General features: G+C 38.2%; 1 protein-coding gene across 6 annotated transcripts in view; it reads right to left on the minus strand.

The window, feature by feature from the left end:
* Nucleotides 1-8,525: 8,525 nt before the first annotated feature.
* The window catches only part of CEP170 (centrosomal protein 170), a 91,806-nt gene continuing 82,840 nt past the window's right edge, over nucleotides 8,526-17,491 (minus strand). For all 6 annotated transcript variants that reach the window (XM_061991060.1, XM_061991061.1, XM_061991058.1 and 3 more), the window contains 3 exons: nucleotides 16,468-16,561; nucleotides 12,331-12,382; nucleotides 8,526-10,847 (listed from right to left, as the gene is read on the minus strand). In XM_061991060.1, coding sequence (XP_061847044.1) covers nucleotides 10,561-10,847; nucleotides 12,331-12,382; nucleotides 16,468-16,561 — 433 coding nt within the window. In that variant the 3' untranslated portion in view covers nucleotides 8,526-10,560. The remainder of the gene's footprint in view (nucleotides 10,848-12,330; nucleotides 12,383-16,467; nucleotides 16,562-17,491) is intronic.

A 17,491-nucleotide genomic window follows, 5' to 3' on the forward strand; every position in this document is an offset into this window, starting at 1 on the left:
AATGACACTGGGCTCAGGGCTCTGAGACCGAGAAGATGGTAAGGGGATCTTAAATAGCTGGTTGCACTTTCATCATTTGCCCTACTCTGTACGGTTTTTCCATTGGATACTTGTGTTTGTTATGTTTTATTTTGAGGTAGATTGAATTAAATTTTGTTTTCATCCCCAAGCTGAGTAGCCTTGTCTGTTTTGTCTGGGACCATAAGCAGCAGTTAAGCCCTCCCTGTCCTTTGGGAGCTCTGAAGTCTGTGGCACTTAAGTGTAATCATGGTCTTTTGGCCCTGGATGGGCCTAAACCATGACAGTACTGAAAGGCCCATAAAAGTAGTCTTCAAACAGCTCTCAAGATGGTGAAACTCTATTAGATGCAGGAGTATTCAGACTTGAGTGTTGTGTTTAACTGGGCATGAACGGTAATTTTTTTATAATACTGTGATGGATAAGGACCAGAGAAATCAGTCTAATCCAGATTTGTGTAGGCCATGGAAAACTTTGTATTTTCTCAGTTGTAATGTTAATAATAGGGATTTGATGGCCAGATTATCAGATTTGTTTTGACTTGAATTCTTTGCAAAGCAAATTAGGATCTTTTTTCTTTCACCAAGCAGAACTTTCTTTGTTAAAAATAGGTAAAAAAAAAAAATTAGAACAACCAGTCCAGAGAGAAAGGCAAGAGAAACCATGAAATATAAAAGTCTCTCTTTCTCCCTTGCTCATCAGAATTTAACTGTAATAAATCCTTATAATTCCATTTTCTGGTGGGGAAAAAAGGCTGCTTATATCCACTGTGCTAAATCTTGCTGGCCAGGCCAAGGGCAGACAAACATGCAGGGAGGTGATGAGCAACTACCAATCACACAAGCACTTCTAGAAACAAATGGCTGTTGAGGTGGTTCCAGGCTTTCACTGCACTGTTTGAATGGTGGAGGCTCTTCAAAAGTTTTCCTTTATATTGTTTATCTTCATAAAGTCAGATGGAGAACAAGGAGGATATTCCATGGAGCTTTAATCCCTCAGAGCACTGGGGCAGGTATGTAAAGGCACCAACTGATTAGGTAGTCTCTGACTTGCATTTTTAACAGCTTCTACAGAGATCTTTTCATGTGGTAAAAGCTGGAAACTGTTCATTTATACAACATGAATTTGTCTTTGGAATATGTATCACTAGGTTAAAGAAAAGTACTTAAGTACTTAAGTAAATAACAGCTTGAAGTCACGGAAATCATAGAATGGTAGGGTTTGGAAGGGATTTTTAGAGAACATCTAGTCCAACCTCCCTGCCAAAGGAAGTCCACCTAGATCAGGTCACACAGGAATGTGTCCAGGCAGGTCTTGAAAACTTTCATAGAAGGAGACTTTTCCATTAATTTTTCTCCAAATATCTACCATAATTAAATTCTGTCTGTTAGCACTCTACCAGCTCAGTTAATTAGACTTCTTACCCTAAGTTCAGGTGAATGGCTTTGGATCTTTTCTGAACTGTATATACTGTAAATACTAATATTATTTTTTTCATGTTGTTGACCTGTGGACATTTAACATACATGAACAACACACAACCAGTCAGTATCAAGGCTCTGGACCAGAGCATTTCTATAGAACTCTCCAGAAGCATCTAGGGACTACAGCTGCCAACTGTCCTAGAGGGAAACTGCTTTGTGACTAAGTGGAGGTATAAAACATCATCTTTCATTTATTGTTGATAATTTTTGGACAACTGAACAAGATACACTTGTGTAGATGCCTTTCAGTCTGGGCTTCTGCATACATTTAGAATCCTTGTATCAGAAAATTCAAGTAAATGGCTACATTAGTGCTTCTGCACTGCTGCAAAACTGGCAGCAAATCTGAAACCCTAAGTATCAGTGACTGAAAACTCCTATTGATAATGATCTCTGTTAGTCCATTAAATCTAAAGACTTAAAAAATTGGACACTTTCAAATATATGCACATAAACTGAGATTATTTGCATGGAGAATTAGAGCACTTCAAGCACAGGCAGACCATATTAATTCAAATAAAATTGTTACACATCACTGCATGCAATGTTGTCTAATGAACAGAAATAGAGATAAACCTGAAAAAGAAACTTTCAGGAGACATGTGAAAATTCTGAGATATGCACAGCAATGGGGATTATATGTGTGACAACCCCACGTTTAACAGAAAGAAGAAGCTGTCCCAAAATGTCGTTAGCCCCTGGTTCCAATTGAACACTGGGAAAGCTGACAAGTCCAGTGAGGTAACATAGCTCACTAGGATAAGTATCTACACCTCAACAGCTCCAAATAAGCCAGCAAGAAGCACCATTAGAAACCCAGGCAGGGGAAATAGAGGGAGAAACAAGCAAAATTGATCTGTCTGGAAAGACATTGGTCATTGCCTCTGTTGCAGCCCCTCAGGAGTAGGGAATAACTTTGGTATTAAAAAATGGGCAGTGTCAGATCCAATGGTGCATTATTACTTCCATCAGGCTGTACGTTGTCACGCACTGAAATTTCTGTTGTGGCAAAGCATTGCCTCAACACTTTCTAGAGAGCAAATAAAATATCTTTTTTTCTGTTTTCCCATCTGCAAGACCAGGATGATACCATTTCCTGACAGAAACTTCGTAAGAGATTGAATGTTTGTGAAGTGCTTAGAAGTTTTCAGAAGAAAAACATTACTGGAGGGCAAAATCTTCTGTTTCTTTGGCTTCTATACTGCAGTTCAAGCCTACAAGCACTATTGATGTTTGTAAAACTATCTGGGCCAGTTCTCAGTGCTGGTGCCTGGGCAGCTCCAGAAAGGCAAGACCGGTTTATTGATCTGCAGTGATTCTCCAAAACTCATTTAGCTTCCAGCTTTTCACTGTATCTCCCCGGAGAAAATCTTTAATTAGAAATTTCCTTCAGCTGTGCTTTTTAATCATACCTATTGCCTCATAGATTTTTTTTCTTCTACTATTCTATGCTTTCTATTTTTTGGCTCAGTGCATCTTAAGCAGTAAGACAAGTTCCAGAATGTTTCCTCATTTGGAGAAAATTAAATATCAATTAAAAGAAGCCACTGTCAGCCAGGAATAATTTCTTCCTAATGATTTTAAAATCATTGCTTTTGCAACATCAGGTTAAAGCTTATAATGAACTCATTTAGTAATGCTTTTGAAAATGCTTTCACTGGCAGACAGCTTTTCTGAATTTTACAAAACTGCATATAAGCAAAACCTAAAATGTAGTCGACTGGTTTTGACCTCAGCTGAGCAAGTACGTAACTTCAGCTACGTGAACCTTTCCATCAGCTTCAGGGAGAGCAGCTCTGCTTAACTTCTAATTCAGTGCTGGCGCACTAGGGAACAAACGCGTGATTTTATTGAACACTTCTCCTGGTTGCATAAAAACCATGTTTTCCAAACAAAACACTTCACCATTAAGAAGAAAATTGTGTCTTTCTGTGCTCATGTCACATGTTTAAAAAACACTTCAATTGGCCAAAGTTAAAAATTTAGGTGCTCAAACAGCCTGGAAGCCTACAACTCAAAATCTCCAAGAGGAAAATGCTGCTTATGCTAAAGAGAAAACACCAAAGAACTCATGCAGATTGAAACACAGCACTCTTCCAAACTCAGTATACCTGGTGCTAATGTCAGTACTGAGATAAGCCATTAAGCTATTTTCAGACTTGTATTTGAACTTCTGTAGCCCTCAGAATAATTTCAGTGAAGCCACGGATGTTATTTGCAACAAAAATTAGCATTTTTTAACACGCGAAGCCATTAGAGAGGAGCTATTTTTGAGGGAGGCTGAACATTTAGGAAATCAACTCGGGCAATCACTAAAGCAATGTTTTTACCTTAGACTTGTGATAGGAGGAAAGCAATTCTAAGGTGTTAAGAACATTCCATAAACTGAATTAATAAAAAAAGACCATTTTGTCAGCCCTCCATAGTATTGACAGCAGCAATGACAGGAGATTGGTTTGCTCTATCCTTGTGTGTTTGGAAACAAGGAAAGGATGAACAGGATTGTGCGGCAAATTTTTGATAGTACTTCAGCTCCCAAGTATGGAGGTAGTAATCACAGAATCATAGAATGGTAGGGGTTAGAAGGGACCTTTAGAGATCATCAAGTTCAACGCCCCTGCAGAAGCAGGGCTGCCTAGATCAGGTCGCATAGGAACACGTCCAGGCAGGTCTTGAAGACCTCAAGAGAAGGAGGCTCCACACCCTCCCTGGGCAGCTCGTTCCAGTGCAATAAGATCACAAAAAAATACACCTCCATCTTTAGTAAGTTAAATTTCATCTGTGATGTGCAAAAAGGATTTCAGGAAAACAGTATGAAATAAACTCCATCCAAGGATATAAATTTATTCGTGGTTTTTTATTCTTCTGTATGGACAGTTTTCTAATGTTTCAGTCAGTTTAAGAACATCCAGGTATTCTGCAGAGAGAAAAATAATGTGATTACTAACAAACATAATGACTCTTAAGTATTTCCAGCTGCCTTCCTCTGTGAAGGAGCAGGAAGTTTTCAGTGTCTCTTTCACCTGAGGCACATCTTGGAGCAGAAAGTTTGTATTCCTGGCACAGCTTCTGACCAGGTCTGAAAGCACCATACTTGTGGCCAAATTCTTGTGTACCATCTGTATCTCCCAGCTAAAGTCTTTGCACTAATGTTCAATCAACTGCACTGTTGGGTGACATGTACTACCCTGGCCTGGTATTCCCTCCCCATCCCCACTGTTCATCTATCAGTTGATTTCTTTCTAGAGTTTTTACAAAAGTTCACTTAGCCTTTTGCACTTTATTATTCTCCCAATTCAATAATGTCTGTTGAGAACATAGTATTTCACCTTCTCATTTATTAATCAGATGGGAAACATTCTTTATGTCACTTTGTCTAATAATTTTATTAAGGCATTTAATTTCTTAATACTTTCAAAACCTCCAGAATTGTATCTGCAGTCATCTCCCTTGTCTCCCAACAAAAGCAGTCATGGGAAATCTGAGCAACTCACAACTACAAAGAAACAGCATTACCTTGGGGATGATGCTGTGATTGAAATGTGGAATCATCTGTTAAGTTTATGTTCCTTATAATCCTTGTTCTTTGTACTCAGCTTCATATAGATCCACATGTCCATGGATGGACATTAAGAGCTTAGAAACCTCATTTATGCAGCATTTAAAAAAAATCACCCTTAATACATCTTTTTCTGTTAAGATAGACCACAGTTTGCTTGAAAGACAAGTCACGCTGTTATTGTTATTTTTTAATATGATGTACAGACCTCTAGAGTCCTGACAGTGCTTTTAGCTTCTCCACAGGAGCAGAAAACCTTATAAATTATAAACATGTATTAATTTTTAAAACAGGTCTAAAAATGTTAGCCTTAAGGAACTGATAGACTAGAGCAATTTGTAAGTGAAAATGTAGGGTTTATTGCTGAAATGAATAAATCTCTGTTCCCTCACTCCACCCTCAAGGCCATAGTGCTTAAGTAATTTTTGCAAGTATAACTTGAAAATGTTGCCCCATGTTTGCTTGAGGGTATTCAATAACTATAAACTACTTTAATACAGCCTTCCCAAAGAGGGCAGTTTGTAATACCCTATTATTTTAAGAGCTCTCCTCAGATGATAACACTTCACAAAACAGTCACTGCTCATGAAGTTGTCGGCAAGACAAAGTGAGCACTGAGTTTAGTTTTTTTATTATTAATTCTGGTCTTGTTGGAACAGGTAAAGATCAAGGTCTTTGACAGCAGGCTCCCAGGTGGCTGCTTTAAAGTATTTCCAGGGCTGCATAATACCACTTGTTTGCTAACTGCAGCTTTTCCTCCAGAAGTATATGAATAGTGAGAAAAGAATCTGGAAATGCCTTGCTCCCCAGCCACTGTTGGCTGTTTTCTGCAGGAACAGCACTGAGTAAGGCTTATCAAGTTAAAACCAAAAATTGTTTTTACAAGCTTACTGAGCTAGTGCAGCTGAAAATGCTGTTCTTTAGCATTAGGCAACTGTTCTTCGGCAAGATTGCCACGAGTGACATTATCAGATGCATTTAGTATCCACCAAGCACAGCTGAACCACCAGGACTGTAACCCTGCCAGCATTTACAGATGTGCTCTACTTGAAGTAAAAAATGATGTTCTTGCAGTTTTAAAAATGTGATTATTCATGAAGATGAAGCTAAGCAAACTGTATGGTGAGCAGATAAGTTTCTTCCTTGTCATTCTCTTCAGATACAAAGGACTTGGAGGTGTACAATCTCCTTGGTATGTAGAAAGTGGCCTGCTTTTCCTGTGCACACTAGTTCACATTCATCATACCCTTTATTTTCATGGCTGTGTGTCAAAGCAATAACACTAGATCTCTTCTGTGCTTGAAACCTTTCCAGTTAAAATTACAAAGGCCTTCCAAGGGCCACTGACTGAAAATCAGTTTTTTGTATCAAGCAGCATTCTCTTCCAAGTCTGAAGTACCAGGTGCTCTTGGTACAATGCACATGCTGCAGTGCAACACCACCTTGCTGTTACCAGCAAAGTGGTGTTGCTGTTAACACCAGATAGACAAATCACGCGCAACTTTATTTCTGTATGCCACAACTAGATGTGAGTGTCATTAAAAGTATTTGTTGGGCGTATAATTAGAACAGTGCATGCAGCTAAGAGAGGAACCAACAGTCCTTATCAAAAAAGGCTTGTACAATGTTTTCTCTTGTGTCACAGCATGCCAGCCCCACTTGCTGATGACAAATGGAAGCAGAGGACTGATGCAATCTTGCTGGATTCCCCACGTGCTTCTGAAAAACATCTCTGCATAACTTCAGCTCCAAGTGCAGTGAAGAGATGAAAATATGTGGGAAGAAATAACAAAATGCTATACCATCACTTACACAAATGGGGCTCTGTGCGTGAGAGTATTAACATAGAAGCACATTCCCCTTACTTCAGCAAAGACAAAATTGGGGAAAATGAACAAGTCCTGAGCAGCTGGAAAGCCCTTCTAACTTTTTCATGTCTTTGATTATACCAAGCTGACTGATATCTCTGAACATTAGTAAAAATCTCCTGCCCTTCCAAAGCCAAGTGCTATCGAGTGTGATAGTTTTGTTCTTGCATGAAGCTAGCTAAGAAGAGGAAAATTAGGGTATTGCAGGAGAAGTACACATAAGAAAAAAAAAGGCACCAGTCTGGAGCCAGATCACAATGTCCAATAAACTTTTCCGATATATGAAGGAGAAGGCAAACAGTCTGAAAGCCATTTACTGTTGCATCTGGCAAGGTGCATTGCAACTCATTTACTTTCATTCTACAAAGGGAAACACGGTCACTATTTCGTGACTTGCATACTGGATTACTTTTGGTCTAGCTTTGCACACAAAAATCATTTCAAGTGTGGAAATGAACCTGGGTACAATAAAGTGAGGCAATATTGTCAGCACAGAATAAATAAGAGACATTTCTGAAAAGATGTCATTTCTTATTTCAGTACAGATAAATCAAGCTGCAGGAATTGTAGAATGGCAGGAGTTTGGAAGGGACTTTTAGAGATCATCTAGTCCAAACCCCCTGCTAAAGCAGGTCTACCTAGATCAGGATGCATAGGAACCTGTCCAGGTGGGTCTTGAAGACCTCCAAGGAAGGAGACTCCACAACCCCTCTGGGCAGCCTGTGCCACTGCTCCATCACCCTCACAGTGAAATAGTTTTTTCTTATGTTTAAGTGGAACTTTTTGTGTTCCAGATTCATCCCATTACTTCTTGTCCTGTTGCTAGATACCATAGAAAAAAGGGACGTCCCAACTTCCTGACATTCACCATTTATATACTTGTAAGTATTAATGAGATTCCCCCTCAGTCTCCTCTTTTTTTAAACAGCCCCAGTTCCCTCAGCCTTTCCTCATAAGAAAGATGTTCCAGTCCCCTGATAATCTTGGTGGCCTTGGTCTCCAGACGTTCCCTGTCCCTCTTGAGCTAAGGAGCTCAGAACTGGACACAGGACTCCAGATAAGGCCTCATCAGGTCAGAACAGAGGGGGAGCAGAACCTCCCTTGACCTCTTCTTGATGCATCCCAGGATGCCATTGGCCTTCTTGGCCGCAAGGGCACATTGCTGGCTCATGGTTAGTTTATTATCAATCAGGACTCTAAGGTCTTCAGTAGTTCGACCCCCAGCCTGTACTGGTGCATGGGGTTGTTCCTTCCCAGCTGCAGGACTCTGCACTTGTCCTTGTTGAACCTCATGAGGTTCCTCTCTGCCCAATTCTCAAGTCGGTTGAGATCCTGCTGAATGGCAGCACAGCCTTCTGGGGAATCAGCCAGTCCTCTCAGTTTGGTGTCATCAGCCAACTTGCTGAGGGTACACTCTGTCCCCTCACCTAGATTGTTGATGAAGGTATTGAACAAGACTGGCCCCAGAACCAATCCCTGTGGAACTCCACTGGCCACAGGCCTCCAACTTGATTCTGTAGCATTGATCACCACCCTCTGAAGACTGTGACCTCCCAGCTCTCAATTACACATTCACACATTTGTAAAGTTCCAGAAACACTTTATTTAAAAATGGAGTTGTAAATGCATATAACAAAATAACATACATAATAAATGTAACAAAAATAAATAAGGAGAACATGTTCATACAAAATAAGAGCATAGTAATGCAAAATGCTTATTACAAAACAGAAAGGTAGGAACGCCTGAAAGAACATAACCAGAATCTCAGACGAAGAGCCTGCACCTTTAATCCTTCATAGTCATTTTCCACTTTCCACTCAAGTCTGCAGAAAAATTATGTTCCCAAGCATTAAAATAAAGAAGAAATTATGGTGATGGTTTAGTACAGTCAGTTTTCAACACCTAGCTCTAGTTCCAATTTATTTTTGCCCTTCTGCACCTTCTAAAACTTTTCTTATAGCCTCTGTAAACTAGTGTAGTTCAGGCTTCGACACTTAGCTGGAGTAGAGCGTATTGAGTCATACATGAAGGCTGTTTGCTTTTTTTTTTTAAAGAAAATACGAAATCCATTATACAACAGATTAGTGGTTTTGTTTTTACATCTCTACAAAAAATGTTTTTGCATTTTTATTTACTGGACTGACTTTTACTGATTTCTGAAAGCCTGTACAATTTAAAAGTGTACAGAAAGTATTTTTAAACAAATGTCATATAGGATTATTGCTGAAATATTAAAGACCATTTCATAAAACTCCAAAACTGTATCTTTAACTGTAATATATAGAGACTGATGCAAACATAGGAAAATTCCAGTCTATTAGTTACATTTAACAGAAATAACATTCCTCCAAATTACAGTGTTCTGGAAATACAAAGTAATTCACTTCATTTTTATTATTATTTCCAAATGTTAAGTTACTGGGACAACTCATAAGGAAAACAGGCTTATATAGGAAACTTTAAATAGACTTGCCTTTCAGTGGTATAAGCAAAATGTCTATGTTAGCAGTTGTCTTCCAGAATCCTTTTAAATATGTAAGACAGAGACAGCTTTACTAGCAAGACTACAGGAAAATATACAGAAGCAAATAAAATCATTTGCTTGGGAGTGCATCTATGGAGCAGGCAAATTATGACAACTCTATTTCCAAGTCCCCTAAAGAAAATTTTACATCTCATGATAATTTCACGGAACCATAAATTATTCTGTAGGCTTATGTTGCATTCGAATTAGTGAGAGCCCATTTGCCTCAATATGCTTTAAATGTCCCATGTTGCTGTATGTTTAAAATTGTCTTCTAATTTCAACAAACATTTGGAGAGAAATGAGATATGAAATACTTCTACCTTCGTTAACATCAAAAGACATTTGAAGAAGATCAAAAAAGTGCCAAATAATCCTCTCAGAAAGTAGATTAAAACAATGCAATAATAAGAGTTTTCTATGTACACCAAAACACTGCTTGCTGTTTAATGTTATCGATATGTTCACCTATTACTCCCAGCAAATCTTAGTGCAAAAATAATATGTGAACTTTGTAAACCCCTAGACAATTACGAAGCAACAAGGTTACATAAATCACAGAACTGTGTGAGATTTTCAGTACACAAGAATGAAGGTTTTCTGGATCTGTCTTACCTTGTGCAGTAATGTGTCACTGTAGTCAAAGATAATGTTTCCTATATAAATCACCTCAGAATCAAATGTAACTGCTCAAGAGCTCTGTACATAACTTGATCAGAGGAAGTCCATTCATTGGAGCAGCTTGGCAAAGAGATCTGGGGTTTTAGTAACATTACATATTGGACTGCTTGCATGGCTTTTAAAAAGACAGAAATCTAGTACGGGAAAACTGCTGATAAAATAATTCTTTTGCAAAGCACACAACCACAAAGGGCAAACCTGCCACAATCTGCTTTCCTACACTGGTATCTATGCATATCTTTATGATTTGAAAAGGATTTGTGTGACAATCAAAGTATCACAGTTAAAGAAAATTGGTTTAACAAACAACTGCTGTTTGACTGGGCTTGTTTTTTTTTTTTAAAGTTATAAAACCAATATTATATTTTTTCTTTTATTCTTTAAACATTCAACAAGAAAGGGTTTTGTATCAACACTGAGATATCACTCGCGTAGGGTGGCATCTTCTTCTTCCCCATCTGGGTTAAATCTATTGAAATGTATGCTGAAGTCTGACTCGGATTCAACGTTCTCAAATTCAGGTGCAACAGGGACGGTGGTGGGTCGAGAAGTCTGAGCTTCAGGCTGGCAGTTTGGCTGCACTTGAGGGCGAGTATTTTGGGAAACAGGGCTGGACTTCGTCTTCGGCTGAGCTGGCAAGATGGGGCTGGTGAATCCCAAGTTGCTCAGAGCATCCAGAGTACCATCAGGGTCAATCATAGCATTAATTGCTAAGCAATAAAGAAAAGATGAAAGGGATAAGGAAGAAACCATAAAAAAATATGACTGTTACCATACACAACCTGAAAATCCTGTTACCAGACTTTTATTTTTATTATGACAAACCTGAGCTTTTATTTGTGTTGCCTGCTACAATGGAGCCGTGTATCCTATATATATATATATATATATATATATATATATATATATATATATATGTAACTGTTAATACATTTTAAAGCATTTACATATGAGAATTTCAGATGAAATTAAACTGCATAAACTAAATGGTGCCTGATGTATGGCCAGGAAAGAGAGATGACAAACTGTCTATGATTACCTTTTAGAGACTGAAAGATAGGCTTTTTAGTAATGTTTAAGGGACTTTTACTCTAATGTTACCACTATATTATGCTTCATTTCACTTCTCACCCATCCAAGTATCCATAGCTGCGAATTCCATGATTGAATTCCATTTGTACATTCCATTTTCAAAATCGTACTAACATCTATTTGAACACCATTGCATACACAAGGAAATGATTTCTCTTTTTTCTCTGGGACTTATTTCTTTGTTATGTTCTCTAAACACAATATCGATTAACATGTTTTAACTATAGCTGAGCATGAAACAAATATTAATTTAGCTCTAAAGGAAGCTAACAGCTCCTCCTGAAACATTCTTTTTAAAAAATATATTTTATTCTAAGATTAAATATGAATATTAACAATAATAATAAATGAATTTTATAACAAATACAACAATTATTATATATAAGCATTTACCACTCCAAATTAAATTATAAACTAGGTATAAACAATGCACAAACAAGACTTTAACTTCTTTACAAAATATACTCAGTTTTGAAGTTGATTTTGGCACGTCTAAACAGCAGACTTTGTAAGCACAGTATGTCTTTCTATTTTATAGATAGATAAGTCTTTGCATGTAAAAATCAAAGCTTTTACAAGAGTTTTTCTACTTTGTAGTCAGTGGGCTTCACAATTACAAAGAGTGGGTTCAGTATTGTGAAGAGAAGATGATGAGAGCTAGAGTTACATTTTCATTTTATTTCCTATAGATTATGGTGCCAGTTCAATTACACTGAATTGTACTGCATATGAGGATATCACTGATGTGCAAAGACTAATTTATAAAGTCAAATCTCAGGATTCTCTGTTACCTACTCTTTAACATTCATTCACAAAAATATTTCTATTAGGAATGTTTCACAATAATTCCTTTGGGATTCTCTGGACTACTTCATGTTCAGTTGTCCATTTGTCACCTATATAGAATGATCACTCTTCTGTTTAAAAATAATTCAGTGATCCTTCCTTACTAATGTGCCAGCAACTATATGATATTAATGTTCATAACTGATGCTGTGAATTTATTTTAATGAAATAACTTTGTTTCATGATATACATACATATAAAATATTTTAAAAATTTAAAGCAAGCAAGCAAAAAAAACCAAAAAAATATCTGTACCTTGCAGCTGCTTCTCCACTCGTTTCAGTTCCTGTAAGATTGATGATATTTCCTAGGAAAGAAACAAATATGTTTCATTAAGGAAAAGAGACTTATCAGTAGTAAACAATCCCCGTCTCCAACCTTTACAAAACAGTATTTGGGTTGCCCCTTCTAGAATCAAGAGCATCCTTTCTGGTGGTGGCCCAGGCTTGTTCACTACAGGTCCTGGGTGACAGTGCTTGAGTCTAGAGTTCACTAAAAAATCAAGAGCTCCTGCACATGTCTGAGCGCCAGGGCAAACAAAACTTCAGTCTGCCTTTGTCTGTCTGATAGTGCTCTTTGCAAGAAAAGACATAGACATCACAGTTCTGTAGAAATGGGCACGGTAACTGCAAATCTTTAAATGAAAGTTGCAGTATAAACCTAGTATTAACGGAGTAGGCTGATTTATAACCTTGTTCAGATGTGAGTCAGGATGGTAAAATTACTGCACTGGGATTCTGTTCGCCACCACTGAGCTCTGTACAGCACACTGATGTTAGGTCCTCAGTATCGGTTTGTCTTAACAGATTTTTCTCCTCCGTGCTGCACTGCTTGCTAATATAGATGTAGCCACAGCAATGCACTCAGAAACATAACAAATATTAAATATACTGTATCTTAAATTATAAATATGTAAATCCTACAATTGAAGAATCCTACACTGAAGAATACAATCCAACAGTTGAGGACAGCTATCTGTAGTCTTCAAAAGCTGAGAATTTTCAAAGGCACTGATTTCAGGAACCCATGAAATCAATTTCAGAAATCAATTCTGTACTAAGCAATGTCATAGTTCATGAACTGCAAAGAGATTGATGACCTTGGATTTTATAGAGTCATTATCTTTAAGCAGACTCCACATCTGGGGTGGACATAAATGTCCGAAGGACAAAGCAAATATCAGTTACAATTGTCCTCTGTTAACTTCTTTTGATATTCTGTGGTAAAAATAAGCACTGCATTTGAGCAATATATTTACCTGAAAACTGAGCAGAAACTTGAAAATCGGTGCACAGACAAAAAAAAATCATACCCATGCACTTTCAAACCATACTTCAATGCATTGAAAAAAAAGTTTCTTAAAAAAAGTTCATACCTATGACTAAGCTTTCTTTTTAATGAATATCTTAAAAGCTCCATATTCATGGTATTTAGAATATAAAACACTAAACTCTGATCTTAATCTGATAAGAGAAACTCTTTGTAACATCATATTTCTAAAGTTAGAAAATGTCACAAGTAATTTTATCAATTAAGCTTCATAAAACACCCCAAATTGACCGTTTATCTATTAAACTATAACACTAAGTCACTAACAATAGCTCCTAAAAAACATCATTCTGTAGAAACTATGGGCCAAGTTCTTAACGCTTCCAGGAAAAATCAATCTGGATTATTTTAATAACTCACAATGTGCTAACAGAGAAACGCTAGGAGGTTCAATGCCAGAGGAAATGTGTTCTCACTTTGCTTCTGAGGAGTGCAGTAAAAAGTATGTAAGAAGGTGTCATGGGTTTGAGTGGAACTGATTTCAGCTCGGTAGCAGGGAGAGACGGCTGCAGTGCCAGTCCCAGTAGGCAGTTCTCAAAACATCCCCTGGTGCTGAGGTGGACCCACCTCCAGCCTGTCTGGGCCAATCTGGTGCCTCTGCTATCATTATGTAACAAGGGAAATCTGAGCAGAAAAGGAGGTGGAGAAGTGGTACAAGATGGAGGTAAGCATGAGGACCTCACAGTCAGAGAAGGAGGAAGGAAGGAGAGGCACCACAGCGGAGACCCCTCTGCAAGCCACGGAGGGCAGGACTGAGAGCCACCAGCAGGTCTGGGTGAGTGCGCCCGGGCAGGAAAGAGAATGTATGAGAAGGTGGCCACAGGAGCTGTGGTCAATGGAGTTAAATTCACCCGGCAGCCGGTCACAAGTTGTGTCCCCCGGGCTCAGTACTGGGGCCACTCCTGTTTAACATCTTTATTAATGATCTGGATGAGGGGACAGAGTGCATCCTTAGTAAGTTTGTAGATGACACCAAGCTGGGTGGAAGTGGCAATCCGCTTGAGGGTAGGGAAGCTCTACAAAGAGATCTACAGAGGTTGGATGACTGGGCCAAGGTCAATTCCATGAGTTTCAATAAGGCCAAGTGCCGGGTCCTGCACTTGGGCCACAACAACCCCCAGCAGCGCTACAGGCTTGGGAGGAATTTCTGGAAAGCTACCAGGCAGAGAGGGACCTGGAAGTGTTGTTTGACAGCAGCTGAACATGAGCCAGCAGCGTGCCCAGGTGGCCAAGAAGACTAACGGCATCCTGGCCTGTATCAGGAACAGCGTTGTCAGCAGGAGGACGGAGGTGATCCCTGTACTCAGCTTTGCTGAGGCTGCACCTCAAATTCTGTGTCCAGTTTTGGGCTCCTCTCTACCAGAAAGACATTGAGGTACTAGAGAGGATACAGAAGCAGGTTACCAAGCTAGCAAAGGATTTGGAGCATATCTCCTATGAGAGATCTGGGAGCACATCTCCTGGAGAGATTTGGAGCACATCTCCTGAGAGATCTGGGGCTGTTTAGCCTGGAGAAAAGAAGGCTCAGGGGAGACCTGATCACTTTCTACAACTACTTGAAAGGAAGCTGTAGTGAGGTGGGGGCTGGTCTGTTCTCCCTAGTAACAAGCAATAGAACAAGAAGAAATGGCCACAAGTTGTGCCAAGGGAGGTTCAGGCTGGATACGAGGAGGAATTTCTTTATTGAAAGGGTTGTCAGGCATTGGAACAGGCTGCCCAGGGAGGTGGTGAAGTCATCATCCCTGAGAGTGTTTAAAAGACACGTGGATGTTGTACTTAGGGAAATGGTCTAGTAGTTGGTAGTGTTGGGACAAAGGCTGGCCTCAGTGATCTTAAAGGTCTCTTCCAACTGAAATAATTCTATGATTCTATGATTTGGGGTAGGGAGAAGTGGGGTAGGGAGAAGGTAGAGACATCTGGATCAGGCCTCTGGGCGTGGGAAGAGTGGAGGGAAGACCATGTTCAATGGCTGTTTGAGCTCTTCATCATTGTACCACTCAGTGGTGTTTTCTGTTTGTTATGTTTTTGGAATTTATGTTTTTGGTTGGTAGTGTATTAAATTAACATCTGTTTCTTCCCCCACTTCAGTAGTCTTGTCTGTATTGCCTGGGACCTTAAGTGGCAATTGAGCCTTCCCTGTCCTTAGGGCATTCCAAAGGCCCTTGGTACTCATGGCTCATTGTGATCCTTTGTTCCTAGATGGAGCTAAATCAGGACAGGAGTTTCCTTTCCCACCTTTCCCTCAGAAAACTGCTTCTGTAAACTAACATTCTTAACAGAGGATACTCCAAGACAGGATATTATAGCTAGATTCGCTGCTTGTTCTCACATACAGAGATGTTTTTTAAACATGTTCTGTGTTTTAGAAGCAGAAAAGTGTCTAGGAAACAACATGTATGCTCCGCTTCCTCCCACCATCTAGTCATGAAATGGCCCTAATTAGGAAAGGGTTGAAGACTACATGAATCAACTAGAGGTGTAGTTGGTACCCTACAGTTATCACTTCCATGTAAAATCAACATGATTATTTTTCATTGAAGCATGCTCTTATTGTAATGTGACTGCAGATTATTTTCATTCACCTAGAAAATATAACTATTTACAGAGTAATAATCAGTAGTAATAGTGTTAAATATATTAAGCATTAGTAATTAGTACATGACAATCTTCATATTGTAAAACAAATTCATTCAAAAGGAATCAGACATTCAAATTAACATTTGTTACCTTCGGCTAGAAATACTGATGGTCTATGTAAAGTCTAAATCCCTTCTATTGCATTCTTTATCTGAGAATTTTCCTTGAACAATTTCACATTTCTTAGTAAGTCTTAGTAAATTATTAAAGAAGACCAGGTTTAATCTTGAAATGTACTGTGTCTAAATAAAACCTTTTAGAGATTTTTGCCTTCATATTTTTTGAAAGTAACAAAATCACAGATCTCAAGGGCTGGAAGGTACCTCCAAAGATTATCTAGTCCAACCCCCCTGCCAGATACATTACTGATTATTCAGAAATAAGATAAAAGGCTCAATCAGTCCCCCAAAAGGAAACTACTCATACCATGCTTGATGTTTTCACAATAGGAACTTCACTTTCAGCTCGCAATTTGTTTTCAATTTCTTCCCAATTTCTGTCTTTGTCCTTAAATAATATTCTAGAAGAAAGAAATTCAAGAACAGTATGTTTAAAATAGACATAAATAAACAAACTAAAACTGAACAATTAGACAGTATGACAGTATGAAAGCAGCACAGGAAACACTGGATAAAAGTAAAATCTGAAATACTGAAAACCGACAGAATCTAAATATACAGTTGAAATTTTCAGGGAAGCATACAGGGTTTCACCAACTATTGACATTAAAATGGCATGTCTGTAGCTAAACACTTTCTTATGGTGTTGGAAAGACAGAGCTGATTTTTTCCTCCAGGGACTGAGACACTTTTTTACAAAACCCATCTATTTTATTGTAGTTATAGAATTCCCTTAATAGGGAATACACTGCATTTTATGACAACTGCAAAACATAAGAGAACAATTAACAGTGGTAAATAAATGCTACTCTTTCATGTTCGTATTTTACATTAATTTAATGAAAAATAAAATACTTCAGGAAATTAAAAGAAAAATGCATTTCATAGAAGAATTTTTCTTTGAAGTCTCTACACACAAATCGTATATGCATGTTTAGCAATTTAATTATCACTTGTATTACATGTTTAAAGAAGTCACTTCTTTGTAAAACCCCGAGGCATATTGTGGGATTTTCCTTTTTTTATGTTCTATTTCCCTGCTGTGATAAATAGTTTTTGTTTTCATTGTCATATCCTAAAGACTATTTAAACTCTCTACAGACAAACCAATTTAAAATCATGACCAAACAGTAGTACATTTTAAATAAAGCATTAGTGTAGGGAGGTCTCTGAGGAACTAATTTTTAAGGTGGAAATTTGTGGTACCTTGAATTTCATAAAGACTAACAATTTGAAATAAAGTTAGCACTGTGTTTCTTCAGTTATTTATACCTTTAGGAAAATCCCACTCATTAGCCTGTCAAGAAGGTCTAGTTTTTCAAAACGTGTAT

Source organism: Colius striatus, chromosome 2 (genome assembly GCF_028858725.1).
Source record: "Colius striatus isolate bColStr4 chromosome 2, bColStr4.1.hap1, whole genome shotgun sequence".
In the NCBI taxonomy this organism is placed as follows: Eukaryota; Metazoa; Chordata; class Aves; order Coliiformes; family Coliidae; genus Colius; species Colius striatus.